Source organism: Phodopus roborovskii, unplaced genomic scaffold (assembly GCF_943737965.1).
Source record: "Phodopus roborovskii unplaced genomic scaffold, PHOROB, whole genome shotgun sequence".
Classification (NCBI taxonomy): domain Eukaryota; kingdom Metazoa; phylum Chordata; class Mammalia; order Rodentia; family Cricetidae; genus Phodopus; species Phodopus roborovskii.
Genome location: NW_026126482.1, coordinates 2,591,723 through 2,611,532, shown reverse-complemented (window position 1 = coordinate 2,611,532; position 19,810 = coordinate 2,591,723). Strand labels below are relative to the sequence as shown.

The following is a 19,810-nucleotide window of genomic DNA, read 5'->3' as shown; positions in this document are numbered from 1 at the left end:
GGCCTCATCACTTCCCGGTGTGTTCGAAGCCTCTGCTCTTCTCTGGGCTCTTATCCGGCTTCTCCAGATTGCTGGTTGCTTCCTTTTCAGCCTGTGGGTTTGTTCAGTCTCCTTTCCTGGTGGGGAAGTGAAAACCAATTTGCCAGGGAATAAGTGCCGCAGAAAGAAAACCACAAGCCCCCAGGCCTGCCAGAATCTGGAACTCTGCTGGTGGAAACCATTGACAGCCAATGTGTTGCTGGGCTTGGCTGGGGCTGTGCAGGCCAGCTGCTCTGTGAGCGTTGGGTAAGAAAACAAATGAATAACTACCCAAGCAAGTACTTGGTCAGAGCAAGCGATGGGAGGTCATCCATGAGTGGCGAGTGTAACCCGTCTTACAAACCTCCCTTCATAACCACTTGGAGGGGTTCAGGTCATAAACCCGCATTCCCTAGTGTTGGAAGGTGTGTTCTCTTACCAAATGGTGTCCAGCCTGCACAGGGAGAACTAGCCCAAACCCTGACCCAGTCACACCCACAGATCCCAGGGACACACACTGGAGAGCATCATAGGACCTGAGAAAGAATGGAGCATCACTCTACCCCAGCTTGATTACTCCCCGTGAGTGCTGGGTGAATGAACTTCTTCCTGGCCCAGCTACCAAGGGCCTGGCCAGGCTGGGTTTGAGGCCAGGTCTAGACTCAGAGCTTCAGTTAAGTATTCACTGTGATGGCCTAGGATCATGCTTCCCTCCAAACCAATTAGCATACGTAGCACTTTCTAGAACTGGTCTGGAGCTATTCCTTAGGGTAGGAAAACAGTTCACTGGGTTGTTGAAAATTGCCTTCCAGGGAGACCCCTTGGGTCTCCTCAGCTTGTCCCTGCTGCGCCATCTAGTGGCCAGAAGTGAAAGTGCTCCGACCGCCTATGGAGAGCTATAGGGACTTCTGTCAAGGGGGAGTTGTGTCAATCCTTGGGTTTAGATCCTCCAGGGTTGGAAGTGAGGAGCAAGAGGGATCATCCTGCAGGATGAGGTTAGAGTCCCTCAGACATGAGAGTGTGAGGATTCTTTGCTTTTTCTTGCTTTTCAAGACTGTGCTGTACTCCGCTCACCTCCGTGAGAAAGTATTTCTGGCTTACGGTCTAACAGAACAGCGGTTCTCAACCTGGGGGGGGGGGCGTCAAATGACCCTTTCAGAGGGGTCGTGTAAGACCATTGAAAAACATAGATGTTTGCATTATGATTCATAACAGAAGCAAAATCACAGTTACAAAGTAGCAATGAAGAAGACTATACTTTCAGGGATCATTTCTATAGTTCGTTACGAAGTTACAATGAAAGTAATTTTATGTTTGGGGGGTCACGACACATGAAGAACTGTGTTAAAGGCCAGGCTTAGGAAGTTGAGGACCACTGCTTCTGGAGCCCAAGGTTGCCACCTCTCAGTGGACAGAAAGAAAGCCATGAAAGGGACCTGAGCATCGGCAGGAGGGGGTGATGTTGGGTTCCTTCCGTGGAAATCCACTCCTCTCTGATGTCCCTGGGCTCTCACTTTAAAGGTGGAAACATGTGTTTGCTTGCTTGGTTACCCCAGAGTTCAGAGCCTCATAAAAGTCAAGGTGTAGGCTTAGCAAAGCACTGTCTTCTTCTATAAAACGGGATATGTTGAAGTCAGTTGTTAATTAGCTGGTTGACATGTGATTCAGAGATGAGTGACATCTCTTGAGAGGCAGGTGACCAGGCTCCACTGCCGCCAGCGGTGAATGGCTTTGCCTCTGAAACAAAACCGCAACGAGGTGCAAAAATGACATGGCACACCCTGTGGAAATGTAAGTAGGGAGGGCCCTTTCTCTTTCTTTTGCACACGTTTCTAGTGATGTTTTATAACTCTTGCTAATGTCTGGAAGCCCCCACAGCTACTGTGTGTTTGAGACTGTGACCCAGTGGGGCTGTGTCTTCAGTGAGATGGGCTTGTGCCGTCATCTGTGTTTGAGCCTGCAGCTCACACCCAGATCGTGTTCCACATGTGCGTCGTGGTCTGCTTCCCCCCTCTGTTCACCTCCCTTCCACACTTCAGGAAGGGCGGAGGGTCTGGTGGTAGATTCTGCTTTATTCCATGCCCCTGGGCAGCAGTTTGGGGACAGCTTCTGTGGTGGTCACCCGAGAGTTCACAGCACTCCTCTTGGAATGCCATCCTACCAAAGAGCATCTACGCAGATACTTCTCAGTAGCATCTCACCAACAGGAAGTTGACGGACTAGGAAGAAATGATATGTCTCAGCGTGAACATGCTGGCACACCGAGCCCATGACAGTGATCTAGGGAGAGCCTGCCACTGCCCGGGAGTTACTGAGAACATTCACCACAGGTGCCCATTGGACTGTTGGCATGGCAACTCAGACTTGCTCAGGGTTGAGCAAGGTACCCAACAGCGTCCATGCATAAAGGCAAACGGAAATTTAGCTAGGTCCAGGAAGATGGCTTAGGAAATAAGGGTGTATGCCATCAAGACTGAGGACCCACATGGTGCGGGGAGAGATACGTCCCTTACAGGCTGCCCTCTGACTTCTGCACATGCCCCCCAGCCTGCGCACAAGATAAATAAATAAATGAACAAACACTGTGTGAGCCAGCCACCGATTTATAAGATACTAGTCTTGGAAAACTCTGTGATCCAATACCCTATCCCCATCCCCAGGTTATGTGCAAAATTCTGCTTAAGTCCTAAGCTGAGAGATTACTCTCATGTGTAAACTCAGAAGTCCCTGGGACCCAGAATATTCCTCACTGTAGGAGATAAAGAGAGGCACATCTCTAAAATCCATCTGTCTCCCTATACTGGCCGCTAGGGGGCAGTGTCACCACTGCAGAGAAAGGGCTGGTTCCAGTGTTTCCAGGAGTTGTATGCCCTTGTAAACCACAAGCTGTTTAGCAGGGAAAGCAGTGGTAACTCAGAGGGGAGAGGTCAGCAGAGGAATGAGCATCGCAGAACTTAGAACCCAGCTAGGTGTGTGTCTCGGTGAGATGCCCTGTTGTGGGTGTCTTCTGTACCGGCTGTCAATCATTTGATGTGTGCCAGGGCTGGGATGCCAGCTCTGCCTTTCACTTGGCTCCTGGTCTAGAGGCTAGAACTCATTCTGTTGGGGTCACAACGGAGAAGCCACACATGGGTCAAGCCTGCTGGAAATGGAGGTTGCAGGGGGAGATGAAAGGCAAAATGAATTTTGTGGTTGGGCTACAATGCAGGGGAAACTCCTGGGTCTGATGGAGGAGGCAGGCGGTAACTGCATGCGACAGCTTCACACAGGTCCTTATTAGGGAAACAGCAGGAGACGATAAGAGGGAGGCAGGTGTTGAGGGCAGAATGAGACCTGTAGCGTGAAGACTGGGGACACAGACTTGAGATGACGTTCCCTCAGGATGATGTGCCAAGAACATCCCATCCAGGACAGGATGGCACACCCGAGGTCAGTTTGTGCATATGGCTTTATCTCTCCAAGTCTGCGGACCCGAGGGCCCGAATTCCCTAGTTCTCAGCACTGAGCTTAACACCTGGAGACCACCATGTTTATGGATGAGTGAGTGAGTGAGTGAGAATTGTTCCCTGCTGGGGAGACTCACACTTCTCCCTCAGGTAGAGCAAGAGCGCTCTGCTGTCCTTCACACAACACGTGGCCTCCCCAGGCTCTGCTGGTGTGGCCGTGAAGGAACCACACCTTTCAGATACACCAGAGCAGGCTCGGACTCTCATGTGAAAGAATGTTCACACGATGTCACGTACCGTGACAGTGGCCACCTCACAGCCCAGAGAGGGCCAGGCTCTACCTTCTTATGCCTTGACAATACCACCAATACCTCAGACCCTCCACACCGAGGCACAGGCCCCTAGCTTGTAAGATGGGGTCATCTTATTTCATGTCTAAGTTGATGCTGCTTCACAGGTTTTGTCCACCCAGTTTGTTAGGGTTCAGATGCCCATGGAAACAGGCAGATCCAGAGACAGAGGGCAGAGGGCTGCCAGGGGCTGAACAGATGGCTAGGGTAGTGACTGCTAAGGGGCTGGGACTCCTGGGAAAGGAATGAAAAAGGGGACAGAGATGGTAACACACTTCAGAACATGCCGTGTGTTTTCCTGACTTTAAAACCATTTCTGTGGAAACAGCAAAGAAATGTATCCCCAATGTAGGAAGTGCATGCAGACAGACCCAGGACCCAAAAGCCCAAGGCCCATGGTGTGCAGGCTGTTCAGATCTTCCCCTGACTAAGGTTGGGGGGTGGTTGTCATTCCCCTATCAGGATGCACACAGAGGACTCTTCATCCAGCAACTCCGACCCACGCAGAATCTCCAGCCAAGAATCAAGCTCAAGCTGTTCGGTCACTCGGGATCTGGGAAATCCACGCTGGTGGAGTCTCTAAAGTGTGGGCTGTTAAGGAGTTTCTTCAGAAGGCGCAGGCCCAGGCTCTCCTCCACCAACTCCACCCGCTTCCCGCCATCACCGCTGGCCACTAAACCAACAGGTATGAGCTCCAGGGGTAGCCATACCTCCTGAAGTTGCTGGGTGTTGCATTCTCTAGGGACGAGGAGGCAAAGGCTGCCCTCCCAGCCCAGCCCAAATGTTTCCAGTCCTCCGCTGCCATTTGGGAAATGCTCCTGAAGTGAGACTAAGGAGCATTGTGGGGAGGAGCTGCTGAGTTCACACACTGGGGTGACTCAGGCTGGTGGGGCCTTGACCTTCCAAGGAAACTTACACACACTTGTCACTGGCTGCCACGTGCCTCACTGTTTCGTGGCCTCCGTCAGGGGATGCAGCTGTTCTGCTGTGTCTGTGCAGAATAGCAGAGACCTTCAGTCTGGCAGGAAGAACTCTCGACAGCCTGCCTAGTTAAGAAGTTGCTAATGACCCTCAGACCAAATTAGCCTCTACCTTTAAATCTGCCTCCTGTCGTCGCCTCTAGAGGGCAGTAGTCAGCATTTTTTTTCCTGTGATTTCATAAACTGTTACTTATATCCTGCTATAAACAAGCCTGCCCCGGCCCTTTATCCATGACATGAACACACTTAGCACTGAGGTGTAGGAAGGAAGGGTCTCCTGCCCACCTCACCTGCCTCTTCTGCCGGCTTGTGTCCATGGCCAGCTAAGCATGTTCACTCCTCTCGGGGTTACCCCGGATACGGATGCTGGGCATGAGACATTCCTGGGGATCTCCAGTACTCTGTGAGGCTTGGGGTCTATGGAAAGACACACTGGAACACACATGCATCTAATCCCAGCACCCCCTACCCTTCACCCACCTTTCTCCGCCCCGTCGCTTTGGGATTCCCACGCTGTGTCCCGAGTCCCAAGCCTTCTGCCTCCAGTTTCAGTGAGCATCAACAACCTGTACCCGGGCTGTGAGAACGTGAGCGTGAGAAGCCGCAGCATGATGTTCGAGCCGGGCCTCACCAAGGGGATGCTGGAAGTATTTGTGGCCCCATCCCCCCACCTACACTGCTCAGCCGATGACCAGTCCACCAAGGCCATTGACATCCAGAACGCCTATCTGAATGGTACGCCCACCTACCCTGCAGGAAGGAACTCGGGTTTTTCTTCAGGTCATTACCCAAAGGCAGCTTTATCTAAGCAGTACCTGCTACATCCAAAGAAAGCCATGGCAGACTAAAGATGGGGCTGCCTCGGTCCTGAGCCGCGGCTGGCTGGCTCACATACCAGAAGCAAAACTACATTGTAGGGAGCTATCAGCACCCAGCAAAAACATCTAGCTCCCAGTAGGTGCTTAATAAGTGACTGACTGGGTGATTAGTGCCTTTTAAAAAGTAGAACTGAATGCCTATTTAGGTTGGGATCTAATGACGCATACAGACCATCATAGTTTGATGAAGCAAGTTCAGAAAGGTGATGTTTAACACGCTGACAGTCATGCCTGATGCTGTGGTGCAGACACAGGGATTCTCTGGATGTTTTGTTGTTGTTTGTTTGCTTATGAGACAAGGACTTTCATGGAACCTAGGTGTGTTTTGGTGTGGCGCCCCAGTGACTTGACTACCCTTCCTCTAGCGCCACATTTCAGCAAGCCCACCCCACCTCCTACCACCCCACATCGTAGAGCAGGGCTCTCCTGCATGACCCACCCAGGCTCCAGTATGCTCTTCTGGCCACTGAGGTTCCTGCCCCCGTAGTGCAGTTATTCTGTTCATTTAACTCCCCAAATCCTACCTCAGAGCCCAAGTCCAAACCAGGCATTGCAGCACATGCCGATACCCCCAGCACCCACGATGAGGGGGTAAGATCACCACAGGGTCAAAGCCAGCCTGAGCTAGAGAGTGATGCCCTGTCTCAGAAACACAAGAAAAAATTCCATCCAGGCCTCAGCTCAGACATCACCTCCTTGCAGCTAAGAACTTACGTGAGTCCATAAACGAGTAGACTGCTTTCCCAAGCCACAGTGGTGTGTGTGTGTTTGTGTGTGTGTGTGTGTGTGTGTGTGTGTGTGTTATGGTGGTGGTTTGGGGGGTGGGGTAAGACCAACTTTCTGGGTCCAAAAGGAAGAAGAAAGGCTAGCTGGCCCAAGGTGGAAGTAACTCCATCAAAGCAGACATCAAACCTTAGTCTCCGAGTCCAGCAGCACATGCCCGAAGCTTTCCCAACCATTAGTGCATGGTGTTAGCAGCTCTGCCTCCCCTTAACCCCAGCTGCAGCCCACGTCATGAACTCACTAGGCATTATAGTAGAGTTCCACAGGTGAGCATTGTGGCAGCCCCTGCCTGGTTTCCCAGGCTTTTCTTTGAGATTTTAGTGATTGCTGCCATGACCCATAGCCCTTGAGCAGAATCAGAACCATTTGGATACGTATGTATCTGCTCCCAGTCTGAGTTCTCCTGTGCCATGACTGGATACCCACAGTATCTCAACATGAAGCAGGAATCAGAATCCTGAGGTGGCTGGGCAGTGAGCTCAGGAGTTCCATTCTGTCAAATGAGCCCGCCCTCCTGAGTCCCTGGGCCTGTGATGGAGGTGGCGGGTGGGCAGCCTATGGCTCAAAACTCTCTCCAGTTCTGTCCATTCCCCAGTTCCAAAGCCGACTCTGTTTTCAGGTATGGTTACGATAGTGAGCTCCCTTCTGGGTGTCAATACCCTACCACTTCATTTTCTGCTCCTGTCATTCGAATAGTTGATGGTGAGCACTTTACGAAGGAAAGAGGCAAGCTGAAAGGCCAACATCAGGTGGTCCCGTCAGCTCCGTCTCTGGTGAGGGCCCCTTTGTGGAAAGTAGATCACAAATCCTCCGCATAGACAATGATGCAATGATGCAGTGATGGGAATGCCCAGAGGGCATCGGGAGGGATGTGCGTTGAAGAGCTACCGTCCTGTCTGCCATGGGAGACTTACAGGAGATGGCAGGATCACCATGTCATGTCCAGGTGTGCCCAACCATTTAATGCTGTGATGTGACAACAGCCATCATTTAATGTAGGTGTGTTGAACCACATTCCAAGCTTGAATGCGGCCCACAGGCCATGAGTTAGACACACTGGTGAGGCCCGGTGATTATCCTGTACCTAGGGACAAACACCACATCACCTGAAGTGGTGATTTCTTTTTTAACACCAGCCTGCTTAGGAATTAGCTGGGAGGTCCTATAACGGCATAGACTACTGGGTCCCCCAGGACTTCCCCAGAGGGGACCAGGTTTGAGAGACCCTGGTCCCAATAATCAGGATTTAATCTCATGTCTACTTCCTCCATTTCAAGCTGTGTTTCTTCCCAGCTTCCCAGGACAGACATACAGAAAGGAAGAGCTTGTATTTGGGGCTCGCTCTAGAAATCACCACCGCAACCCAGGTGTCTGGTACTGCAAGTCCTCCTGTTTCTGTCCTGGGAACTTTCTGCACTATGTTGAGCCTCCAATTATAGGGTGTGTGTGTGTGTGTCTGTGTGTGTGTGTGTGTGTGTGTGTGTGTGTCTAAAATCATGTGACACTGGGTGTTTGACACATTCTCTGGAATCTGATGGGACCAATCTCTTCCTTTCCGGATTGGATCTCTTCCTCCTTATATAATAATATATGAAAGGGGGAAATATCAAAGTTTGCCTGTATACGCAAACAACTTCCACATCGGCATCTGGTCCCACACACCCGTAACACACAGATATATCTGTGGGGAGTTTAGAGCAAACACGCTATAGATCTAGCCAAGGCTGTCTTAACAGAAGCCTTTAGGAGAGCATCATGTAGACACAGATGGGAGAGAGATGGGCATAGAGCTCTGGACACAGACCTGTGCATGAGTCATTGTGCACCCACACAGACACATGCCACCCCAGCAGACACACGCCCTGTGCAGAGTCCCTAGAGTGCCAACGGCAGCCGGAGCTACTGTTTCCTGATTGTAGCCATTGTTTTCTTTCTGAAGGAGTTGGTGATTTCAGTGTATGGGAGTTCTCCGGAAACCCTGTGTACTTTTGTTGCTATGACTACTTCGCTGCCAACGATCCCACGTCCATCCATGTCATCGTGTTCAGTCTAGAAGAACCCTATGAGATCCAGTTGAACCAAGTGATTTTCTGGCTCAGTTTCTTGAAGTCTCTGGTCCCAGTTGAAGAGCCCATAGGTGAGCAAGGCCCTTCCTTCTTTGCTCCTGTGATAGATATGTCTGTTGGAGTCCTCATGCTGGCCACACTAAGACCCTACAGAGTGGGACTCCCAGTCCTGAGCCATCCCTGATAGCCACTTCTCAACCCTGACGCACTTCATCACCAAGGTCGCCATTGCTGAGCTCACAGTGAGGTCCTCTGGCTATGGCTCGTGTTCCCTTCTGGAAAGTACTGGGGCATTCATCAGCAGAAGGGGTTGTCTTTGCTTCTGCAGCTCCACACAGCCCTGGTGGGAAGGCCCAGGTAGCATGCCTTAGCACATTGGCTAGAGGAGATGGTGCGGAATAACACTCCTATGGGGAGAGGCCCTGCCTGTGTGAGTTGGAGACTGTTTGTCTTTGGGCTTTCTCCTGTGTATGGTTGCATTCAAAAGGCTTTCTTTGTTTCCCGCGAGAGCCGTCCCTGGTTGTAGATGTCCCTCTCATGTGTCACATCTTTAAGGGAGCCTCCAAGAGCTGCTTCCTGTGTTGCAGTCTGTCCTGGTGTCTGCTGAGAACCAGTGGAGGGTCAGGATAGCACCACTCACATTGGGTCTATGGCAGGGTGCACGTCACCTGCACAGGCGGTCTAGCCTTGAGGCCAGCACATTCCCTCCGGGGCAGGAGAATCAGCCAGGGAGATCAGACTCTCAAAGGGTACACTTTCTCCCTCAGCGTTTGGAGGCAAGCTGAAGAACCCGCTCCGAGTTGTCCTGGTGGCCACACATGCTGACATCATGAACATCCCTCGGCCTGCTGGAGGCGAGTTTGGATACAATAAGGATATAGCCTTGCTGAAGGAGATCAGGAACAGGTGAGGGCGGCCCACTGGTGGGATGGGGTGAGTGTGTGGACTGGACTGGGGAACCGGGTCAGGTGAGCGGATTCAGCAGAGGATGTGTGGCATGCTGGGGATGAGTAGGGTGGAGTGGACGAAGGAACTTTCATCTTTGATAGATCCTTTGTTGAATTGTTCATGTTCGTCAAAGCAATGAGTGTTACTATTACTGACAAGCTAGCAAATAAGCAACAAGGAGAGGAGGAGGTGGCCCGCCACCCGGCCACACAGCTACATAGCCACACAACCACACAATAATCCATAGAATAAGAGTAAGATTTACAAAAGTAAGAGAACAGGGAAAGCCCAAAGGGTGTGTGATGGGAGATGTCATTCTGTAAATATGTTTCTCATACTGGTTAATAAATAAAGCACTGTTGGCCAATAGGAAAGGAGGATAGGAGGGACTAGGAGACAAGGAGGAAATAGGAAGTAGTAAGGAGGAGCCAAGATGGAGAGTCTGGAGAGAGCAGTACGCTGTAGCCGGCTCCGGGTAAGAAGACCATGTGGAAATACATAGATTAACACAAATGGGTTAATACTTAAGACAGAGCTAGCCAATAAGAAAGTAGTAACTGGCCAACAGTATAATATCAAATACAGAGTCTCTGTGCATTATTTGGGGCTGGCGCGGCGGCGGGACAAGACCAGAGGCGGCAGGCGGAAAAACCGTACTCCTTACAGGTGTGACCACTACTACACATTCACTGACAAGGCAAGATGCCACCGTAAACGAGCACACGTGCAACACACCTTGCTAGACACCAAGAGAACACAGCGAGAGCCTGCTGTCGACTCTCGCCTTCTCACCGTGCATCTCCACATGGAGGTGGCCTCTGTTCTCAGGCTTTGGGATCTACACGGTTAGCACACCGATCAGTATTTCCCAACGTATAAATAGCAGACGCCCGCTGGGTTATAAAATTACTCAGATTAACATGCAGGTCCATAATGGGTTAGAGTGGGATGGAATGGAACAGAGCAGAATAGAAAAGATCAGATGAGTGCTTTTCTGTCTAGAATTATCATATAAGACCTTTGTTTCTCTTATAGAGGACTGGAGGTAAATGTAACTTCTGACGTAGAATCTGTCAGCGATGTCCATCGCTGCTATGGTATACTTGAAGTTGGGTGGCTAATACAATGATGCACTTTGCTAAGGGCTTAGGAGTCCGGAAGTCTAGACGCTTTTCATCATTCCTTGCGTGGTCCCCTTCCCTTCGCCGCTCATCACTTCATGGTGGGTGGCATCGTGGTGGAGAGCATGAAAGGATGGGGTTGATTCAGGGAGGGATTTGGGATTAGACTCTCTTGAGACTGCACAGACCCCATGGAAGCTACAATAAATAATCTCTTGGCAAGGCCGCACCTCTGAGACTTGCAACCTTCAGTTAAGCCAAACTTCTTAAAGACCCCATACACACACATCACCTCTCTGGGGACAGAGCCTCTACAACAAGGAACCCCTGGAGGACAGACCTCGTCTGAACTCTAGCCTGTTCCAAGGCTCCACATCGACAGGTTTGCATTCGGGGGCTGGTGAGGTGGCTCAGCAGTTAAGGACACTTGCAGCTCTTCTAGATTTGTTCCCTCTACCTGTGCTAAAATCCCACACTCCTGCTTATATGATCTGAAGAGTGCACTGACTTCCCACACACTGCATCCAGAGGGGCCAGCACCCAGCAGCAGAGACAGAGAGTTTCTTCAGGGTCACTAGGATCCTCTCTCCCTTTCCTCTGGTCAGCCTCTGGGGCTAGTAGGAACTATGCCCCTGTATGGGAAAACCTAAGGTTGAACCAGAGCTGAAGTGGCTCCTGCTTTTGCCATAGGTTCGGGAATGACCTTCATGTCTCAAATAAGCTGTTTGTGCTGGATGCAGGGGCGTCTGGGTCTAAGGACATTAAGGTTCTTCGGAATCACCTGCAAGAAATACGGAGTCAGATTGTCTCGGTGAGTACAGATGGAGGGACCCCATGAAGATGCCAGCGTTGACCAAGGAGCTGACCCCACTGTGCTGGCCTTGCTCTGGTTTGGTTTCTAGAGCATAAGTTGACAGTATGATCCAGGACTAAGGTCTGTTTGCTAGCGATGCTTCCCTGTTACTCCGAGGGAGGCAGGAAGATAGAAACAAACAAGGTCAGAGGTGGAGAGTTGTAATGGGCAAGAGCGTGCCACCTCAGAGTGTATCAAATTCTTACAGTGTTTCCTGGCTTCTTTTGACATAACGTTTCTTCCTATGAATGAATTGCACCAGCAATTCTAATCGGCTTTATTTTAGCATGTGTAACAAATTCAGAAAAGAAAAATAGCCACCAATAAAATTAGCCGAAGGATGTATGCTAAGAGATGAGACGGTATGAGATGAAACTGTTCGCATTGCAGGTAAAACATGAATGTAATACAGTCCTACCCAGAGTCTGCATGGGATGAAGGGCACTGGGATTTTCATCTTGAAATGGGAATGGATGAAGAAAACATGTTTCACAGGTTTTATAATTAAATCATTTAAGAGCAGCTCAGAGGCCATCGCCAGAGATCAGTGTCCACGTTCACTAGCAAACGAAGAAGCTGGACTGAAGAGATACCTGAGTCTGTCAGTGCTCCATGCACAAACACGACTCGAAGGCCTGAGTCTGGATCCCTAGCACTCTCACAAACGCTAAGCGTGTAGGGGCACACTGTAGTCCCAGCTTTGGGGGGGTGGGTGGGAGCAGGGTAGAGACAGGAGGATCTAAAAAGTTTGCTGGACAATCAATCAGTGAGTCCCAGGTTCGGTGAGAAACCCTGTGTCAAAAATAAGGTGGAGATCGATGGAGGAGAACAGTAGGCATGGACCTTTGACTTCTGCATGTAGGCACACACATGTGCACATGCATTGCGTGCACACACACACAAAAACACATAAACCTATCAAGAAAAGGAGGGAGGGAGGAAAGGTGTTATTTCAGCTTAATATGGAGAGCGATTACTTAAGAAACTAGCACAACTGGGTATTTCCTTGGAATGAAATAAATTGGACCAACTCAGGGCATAGCCCCACAGTGGATGAATCCAAGCTTCTTAGTGCACAGATGTAGAACAGTGAGTATCATGGGTGGGAACATTGGAGGATGAGCGTTTGAAATAACTCAGGACTGAGGATTCCTCCTAAAAGTTTTCGAAGGGACCATACCCATTTGAAAACAAGTATTTTTTTCCTCATGAGAAAAATGTGTTGCGGTAGAAAGTGACGGAGATGAGGGCAGATGTCAGTGCCTGTGACAGATGGAGGATTCCCCAGAGAAAGACTGCTAAAGCGGTTAAGAGCACCGTGATGGAAAAGGCTGATTACCCTCAGGGAGACGCCCTTTGCTCTCAGTGTCCCAGGGGGCCGCCCTGTGCCCTGTGTCCTTTTCCACCACTCCCGCCTCCGCCACCCGGCTCTCATTCCCGGTGTGCTTTCACGATCCCCAGGAGACCCTCGCCTAGCAAGCACGCCAGCCCTGTGCCACACAGACCCTTGCTGGCTGGTGGTGGCTGTATGTCTCAGTTGCCATACGGGGGTGGTCTAGCGGACCTGGTCCCACAGGTCAGCAAGTTGTGATCTGGGGACAAATACTCAGTGAAGAAGCCAGGGTCTCCTCCCACATCTGGATCAAGGTGCCTGTCCTCCCTCATGTGACAGGGAGTCTTTGAATTCTCTGGGCTTGACTGTGGCATCGCCAGCGACTCTGCAGACCAACCCCCATCTAAGAGGTCAGACGGGTGATACCGTAAATGAACAGTCTCCATCCTTGCCGGATTTGCTTTTTGTTTTTTTTTTTTTTTTTTCTCCTTTTTAAATTGTTTTCATTTCCCCCCTATTTTATGTGCATGAATGTTTTGCCTGTGTGCATGTTTGTGTTCACAAAGGTCAGAAGAAGATGTCAGGTCCCCTGGAACTGGAGTTGTGGATGGTTGTGAGTTACCGTGTTGATGCTAGGAATGGATCCTGGCTCTCTGCAAGAGCAGCAAATGCTCTGAACCCCTCTCCAGCCCCCAGTTTCGCTTTTTTAATGAAGGAGTAGAATTTAGATGACATTAGATGTGATCTTATGTAACTAATAATATAACACCTTTGATGTGTGTGGCTTCCAATTAGGATGTCGTGGGATTCTATGATTGTGAAGCAGATAGCTTGGTTTGCTTTATCTCCCTGGTAGGAAAACAAAACAATTTCAAGCCAATTGCTAACTATTGGTCTAATGGTGTCCCATTAGCAGACCCCGTGAATCCACTCTGATGCTGATACAATTCTCATTTTCTGTCCCACTCTGTGTCTAGCCTTAAGGATTCTGCCTGAGATGGCTACCTAACTAGCGAGCGAGGTAGAGGGTAGAGCTAGAAGCTACGGGCAGGGGTAGGTGTGCGTGAACCCTTAGGCTCTGGTGAACAGTAGTTGAGCTCATAGTTCCTAAAATATGATTGTAAGGACTCATCATCTCTTACACGCAAAGGTACTATCAAACCCGTTGTGTTTGATTATTAGGTTAAGCCTAAAGACAACACTAGGTTAGTAACGGGCCCCGTTACCGAGCTGGTAAAAGTGCTGATGGGTGTAGTGTCTAACCTGTCCCACCTGCCGGTCTAGGGCTGCCCTCCCATGACCCACCTGTGTGAGAAGATCATCTCGACGCTGCCCTCCTGGCGGAAACTCAACGGGCCCAACCAGCTGATGTCTCTGCAGCAGTTCGTGTATGATGTGCAGGACCAGCTGAACCCCCTGGCCTCTGAGGAAGACCTCAGGCGCATTGCACAGCAGCTGCACAGCACAGGCGAGGTGAGGGCTGCTGCTCAGTGAGCTCCAGCTGGTAGAGGAGCTGTGACGCTGATACCTTGTAACATCTCACCACACCATGAAGCTACACAGGATTTCTGCTCTCTGCTTATCCTTTACCTTACTGTTACCAGGGGTTGGGGTCTGGGCCTGGTTGTTTCTGGGGTTTGAGCCTCTTATAGAAGGACTTGAACTAAAGGCTAGCCTGGCTTACACAAATTGCAAGCATACTATTTTTTTTTTCAAAGCGAAGCAAAAATGCAGATCAGAGAGAAATACACTGTCCAGAGTGACAGACAGATACGAGTCACATAGGCGAGGGCGTTCAAGAGCCTGGGATTGCTTTACGAGGCCTAAAAGAGGCTAAGTTTAGTTATGAGGGGCAGAGTTTGGGAGGTTCTCTGTTTTAATTGACAGGATAGGGTTATGTAAGCATTTGCTCAATGTGAATGTCCCTTCCCATGATGCATTGATTTTTGTCATACGCAGGTCCAGTTATGCATAGGCATAACATGATAAACAAGTTTCCCCCCCCCCCGAAAGTTTATTTGCGGAGCACATTTATTTTCCTTATTATAGCTGCACCAAGACCAGTTCAGGCTGGATGTGGCTCTCCTACTGATATACACTGGCATGACTAGATTGAATAACCTGTGTTAAATGCTGGTTGTTAAAAGGAGAAACTTACTCCATTGTTCAGTGTGGCGTGCGTGCGTGCATGCGTGTGTGTAGCTTCATGGAGATTGGGGTCCTAGGATGTTAACAGGCTGCTAGGTGCATTGTTGGGAGTATGATGTGTGAGCATAGGGCTTCAGGAAAGAGTCTCAGGATCACAGTTGCATTATTAGAAGCCAGGTGTGTTCAAAGGTCATATCAGGTGGAAGCAACTATTCCCCCCCCCCCACTATCAACAGCTGGTGTGTTTTCAGGGTTGCTAATGCCTTCTAGTACCCATCAGCTAGTTACTCTTTCCCTGCTCTTCCTGGCAGCCATAGGCTGGTTGCTCTGAGGGAACTGAGAAGCTCTGTCTCTGGAAATGGTCCTGGGGTGACAGATACTGAGAAAAGCCCGTGAGTGTCTGTGAACAAGAAGACACTCTGGTGTGCAGTGTCCCCAAGTCAGGACCACACTTAAAGACCCTTCAATCCCCCCCCCCCCAGCAAGCGGCGCCCACCAGAAAGGACAGAAATCAACTCTTGACTGTGTGACACTTAACTCAGTATGGAAGCTGCTCTGAGTCCCGTATGTCTGTCTCCAGAGCATGGCATAGCCTTTACCTCCTCCCTCCTATGAAATGGGGTGGCCACATGTGCCAGGCTGGGTCAAGAACAACACTGTGATTATTATCAATTAGAAACATCTGAGAACATTGAAGACATAGCTTCTTCATTCATTGGTTTTGTGTGCCTCGTCACGACTTGCGTTTGTCTGAGTTGTGTACTTTTGAAACTAATAATACTGAATCTGGAGCTAGTTGCCCAGAAGGCCCTCAGACAGTAATGTCAGCCTTTGAACGCCCAGTAAACTGCCAGATGATTGGCTGGCTGATTTGCCATACTGTAAAGTAACTAAATGCAAGGAAGGAGACAGCAAAGTTATTTAGAAATAAACGGCATTTCCCCCCCCCATAAAAATGAACTTTCTCCTTTGACAGGATTCGCTTACTTCCTACTGTTTGACCAGAAGTTTTCTAAGTCATGGTGTAGGATGCCCTTAGTTTCATATCGCATCCCCTCTCCCCTGAGCTTGAGATTTTAGGGAATGAGACAGAGGGTAAAGGAAAGGAAGCTCAGGGGCATGGCCAGTTCTTAAGTGGATACGAACTGTTAGCTCCTTAGCTTCCTCCTCCACGGGCCAAGCTTTATTTTCTCCACCCTAGGGACATATCAATAGTTAGTTAGAATGAAATGGCAGCGGAGTGGGGGTCTTCTCCACGCCCTGCTGACATCCGGCTCAAGGTGAAGCTCCAGTAGGGCAGTGGGGTCCCATGGCCAGCAGGTGGAGCTAGAGGCTCCTGCAGCGAAAGGCTATTTTCATAGACTATCCTTTAAAGGGCCCAGAAGGAAAAGGTGATTTCCAGCTTGGGTTTTTTTTTTTTTCTCCCCCCACCCCACATTTTTTTTCTCTCCAGCATTTGGGTTTTTAAAGAAATAGGCACACTGGTCAACAACTGGTTTCATTCTTGACCCCTCTATCAGCTGAAGAGTTGTCATAGGGACAAACATGGGTGTCCTTCCCCTCTGGTCATTGAGCTGTCGTCTCTGGCAGATCAACGTCATGCAGAGTGAGACGGTTCAGGATGTGCTCCTGCTGGACCCTCGGTGGCTCTGCACCAACGTCCTGGGCAAGCTGCTCTCCGTGGAGACGCCGCGGGCCCTCCACCATTATCGGGGTCGCTACACCGTGGAAGACATCCAACGCCTGGTCCCTGACAGTGATGTGGAGGAGCTGCTCCAGATTCTGGATGCCATGGACATCTGCGCCCGGGACCTGAGTAGTGGGACTATGGTGGACGTCCCTGCTCTGATCAAAACAGACAGTCTGCAGCGCTCCTGGGCCGACGAGGAGGATGAGGTGATGGTGTACGGCGGAGTGCGCATCGTCCCCGTGGAGCACGTCACTCCCTTCCCCTGCGGCATCTTTCACAAAGTTCAGGTTAACCTGTGCCGGTGGGTCCACCAGCAGAGTGCGGAGGGTGACGCAGACATCCGCCTGTGGGTGAGCGGCTGCCGCATCGCCAACCGCGGGGCGGAGTTGCTGGTGCTGCTAGTCAATCATGGCCAGGGCATCGAAGTTCAGGTGCGTGGGCTGGAGACAGAGAAGATTAAGTGCTGCCTGCTGCTGGACTCGGTGTGCAGCACCATCGAAAATGTCATGGCTACCACCTTGCCGGGGTTGTTGACGGTGAAACACTACCTGAGCCCCCAGCAGCTGCGGGAACACCATGAGCCAGTCATGGTCTACCAGCCCCGGGACTTCTTCCGTGCTCAGGCCCTGAAGGAGAGCTCCCTGACCAACACCATGGGAGGCTACAAGGAGAGTTTCAGTAGCATCACGTGCTTTGGGTGTCACGACGTCTACTCACAGGCCAGTCTCGGCATGGACATCCACGCGTCGGACCTGAGTCTACTGACCCGGAGGAAACTGAGCCGCCTGCTTGACCCACCCGACCCCATGGGGAAGGACTGGTGCCTTCTGGCCATGAACTTGGGCCTCCCAGACATGGTGGCCAAGCATAACATCAGCACCAGGGCTGCTAGGGATGTCCTCCCCAGCCCAGTGCATGCCTTGCTGCAGGAGTGGACCTCCTATCCCGAGAGTACCGTGGGCATCCTCATAGCCAAACTCCGGGAGCTGGGGCGCCGTGATGCCGCGGACTTCTTACTGAAGGCCTCCTCCGTGTTCAAGATCAACCTTGATGGCAATGGCCAGGAGGCCTATGCCTCAAGCTGTAACAGTGGCACATCCTACAATTCCATTAGCTCAGTGGTGTCCCGGTGAGGGCAGCCTTGGCTTGGGCAGGGTCGTTATGGACTGAGAGTCAAGGGCAGTGGGGAGGGGGCAGCCCATCCTTCTGAGTGCAGATCCCCATGCATTCCTTCTGCTCCCGAAGACATCGTCCTGCATCCTGTCCCTTGCTTCCCAGCCTCCATTTCCCTCCCTCTGTCCCAGCCCCTGGACCACTTGGGAGGCTAGTGCCCCTCCCGTCAGTATGTTGGACTCCATCCCACTTAACACCTTGCTTCTTACTGGTAATTTTATTGGAATCCCAAACTTCAATGAAAAAAAAAAAAAAATTAAAGTCCCTTATTGATTATCCTTAAAAAAAAAAAAAAAAAGAGGAAAGGAACACACATTTATCCATAATGTGTATTTGTTACTCTTTCTCTGCGGAACCAGCTCCTTAGCTTATCTCTTTTATATTTGTAGGAGAGACTCCCATGCTTGGACCCCACTGTATGATTTATAAACAGGCAATATGTGAGTGCCTTTTGCAGAAGAGGGTGTGTTGAAATCATCTGAGTCAGCCCGGAGCTGTTACCACGGAAACGCTACCTCTCTGTCCCTTGCTGTGTGCTGATCATCGCCAGAGGTGCTTCACTCTGAGTTGTTGGTTTGGCTTTGGTATTTTTTTTCTTCTTCCAGGGCGGGGGCTCTGTGTTCCGTTTGGCAAGGAAAGAGGAAGAGCCCTTCCCCCCAGAGTGTTCATGGCCAGTGTTGCTGTACGAAGACATTTTCCCTTAGTTGCTTTTGTCAAAGCATCCGTGTGAACACGTACATGAAACCCACAGACTGTCATGCCTCATCACGCCCTCCATCTCAGGTAGAAGGTTGACGCAGTGTAGGGTCATGGAGACCCGTGTAAAGAATTCTGAAGACTCCCCCCAACTCATAACCTGTGGTAGTCCATTGTCGTCGGTGCATAACAGATGGATTCTCCGTTTAGATCCTGGTTTGGTCACTTCCTGTACTTGAAGTCTGAAAGAGAGAAAACAGAGGAAAACAGAGTTTTCTTGGGGTGATTGAGATTGTGATGGAATTTTGAATCGACATGAGGGGACATGTTTTAATTCTGTCCTGAGAAGCATGTAATGTGTTACTGTGTCATCTGTACATATATATATGCACTATGTACATACATATATATTAATACTGGTATTTTTACTTAATCTATAAGACGTCGTAAAAGAATTAAGTTTGTTTTTTTTTTCTTTCATTTTATAAATAAACTGTTGCGTATTGCATTTGATTGGTTAGTCCTTGATTCGAAAGTTGTTCTCTCTGTTATGCGTCACAATATTAGCCAGTCTAGAATCCGGATAATCTTTAAGCTGATTTCCAGCACTGGAAAAGCACTACTCTTTGTCTAGGTGCTTCTTTACTCATAAAATTACATGGCATGGCTCCCAATTAGGAAGGAGGTCCTTGTCTTCAGTGAATCCTCTGGCCAGAGACGGAACCAGAAAGATGCCCTGAAAATGGATGTTACAGAGAAATCCTCACCCTTTTCAGTAGTTGGCATCTGACATGTTTCCCCAGAGGTCCATTGTGGTAGTATTGGAAGACAACAGAGCCTTTATACTATGCCTAACCACATGTGTAAGTTCATGCTTACCAATTAAGGGGTACAGAATTAAGGAAGGTCAGAAGTTCAAGGTCTTGTCCTCTTCCTCTGCATCTAGATTCTAGTTCAACTCAGTGTTTAGTTATGGGTGTTTGCTTCTGTTTCCAACAGGCACTAGATGAGAGCTCCATGATGGTGGATAAATTAGTTGTTGATCTCACTATCCAGGAAGGGCATTTATGGTAGCCTTTCCACGGTTGCTCAAATTGTTAGTTGACGGCAGTCTTGTAGGTCTCTAGACCTTCCTTTAGATTCAGTTTTCTCTTCAAACCAATAATGGCTCCATCTTTTATGTTTGTTCTCTCTCTCACTCACTCACTCTCTCTCTCTCTCTCTCTCACACACACACACACACACACACACACACTCTCTCTCTCTCTCTGTTCTGTCTTCTATTCCTACCCTGACTCACACATGTTTTCCTCTCCTCCCCTTCTCT

The 19,810-nt window shown here is 49.9% G+C and overlaps 1 protein-coding gene and 1 pseudogene across 1 annotated transcript in view; both read left to right on the top strand.

Annotated features, from left to right (window-relative positions):
• Positions 1–18,991, top strand: part of Dapk1 (death associated protein kinase 1) — a 142,086-nt gene extending 123,095 nt beyond the window's left edge. The window contains exons 20-27 of the mRNA XM_051194145.1: positions 4,277–4,499; positions 5,341–5,529; positions 8,395–8,592; positions 9,289–9,427; positions 11,281–11,401; positions 14,061–14,249; positions 16,515–17,743; positions 18,177–18,991. Coding sequence (XP_051050102.1) covers positions 4,277–4,499; positions 5,341–5,529; positions 8,395–8,592; positions 9,289–9,427; positions 11,281–11,401; positions 14,061–14,249; positions 16,515–17,743; positions 18,177–18,216 — 2,328 coding nt within the window. The 3' untranslated portion in view covers positions 18,217–18,991. The remainder of the gene's footprint in view (positions 1–4,276; positions 4,500–5,340; positions 5,530–8,394; positions 8,593–9,288; positions 9,428–11,280; positions 11,402–14,060; positions 14,250–16,514; positions 17,744–18,176) is intronic.
• LOC127229433 (uncharacterized) lies at positions 1,267–1,364 on the top strand (annotated as a pseudogene).
• Positions 18,992–19,810: the final 819 nt, after the last annotated feature.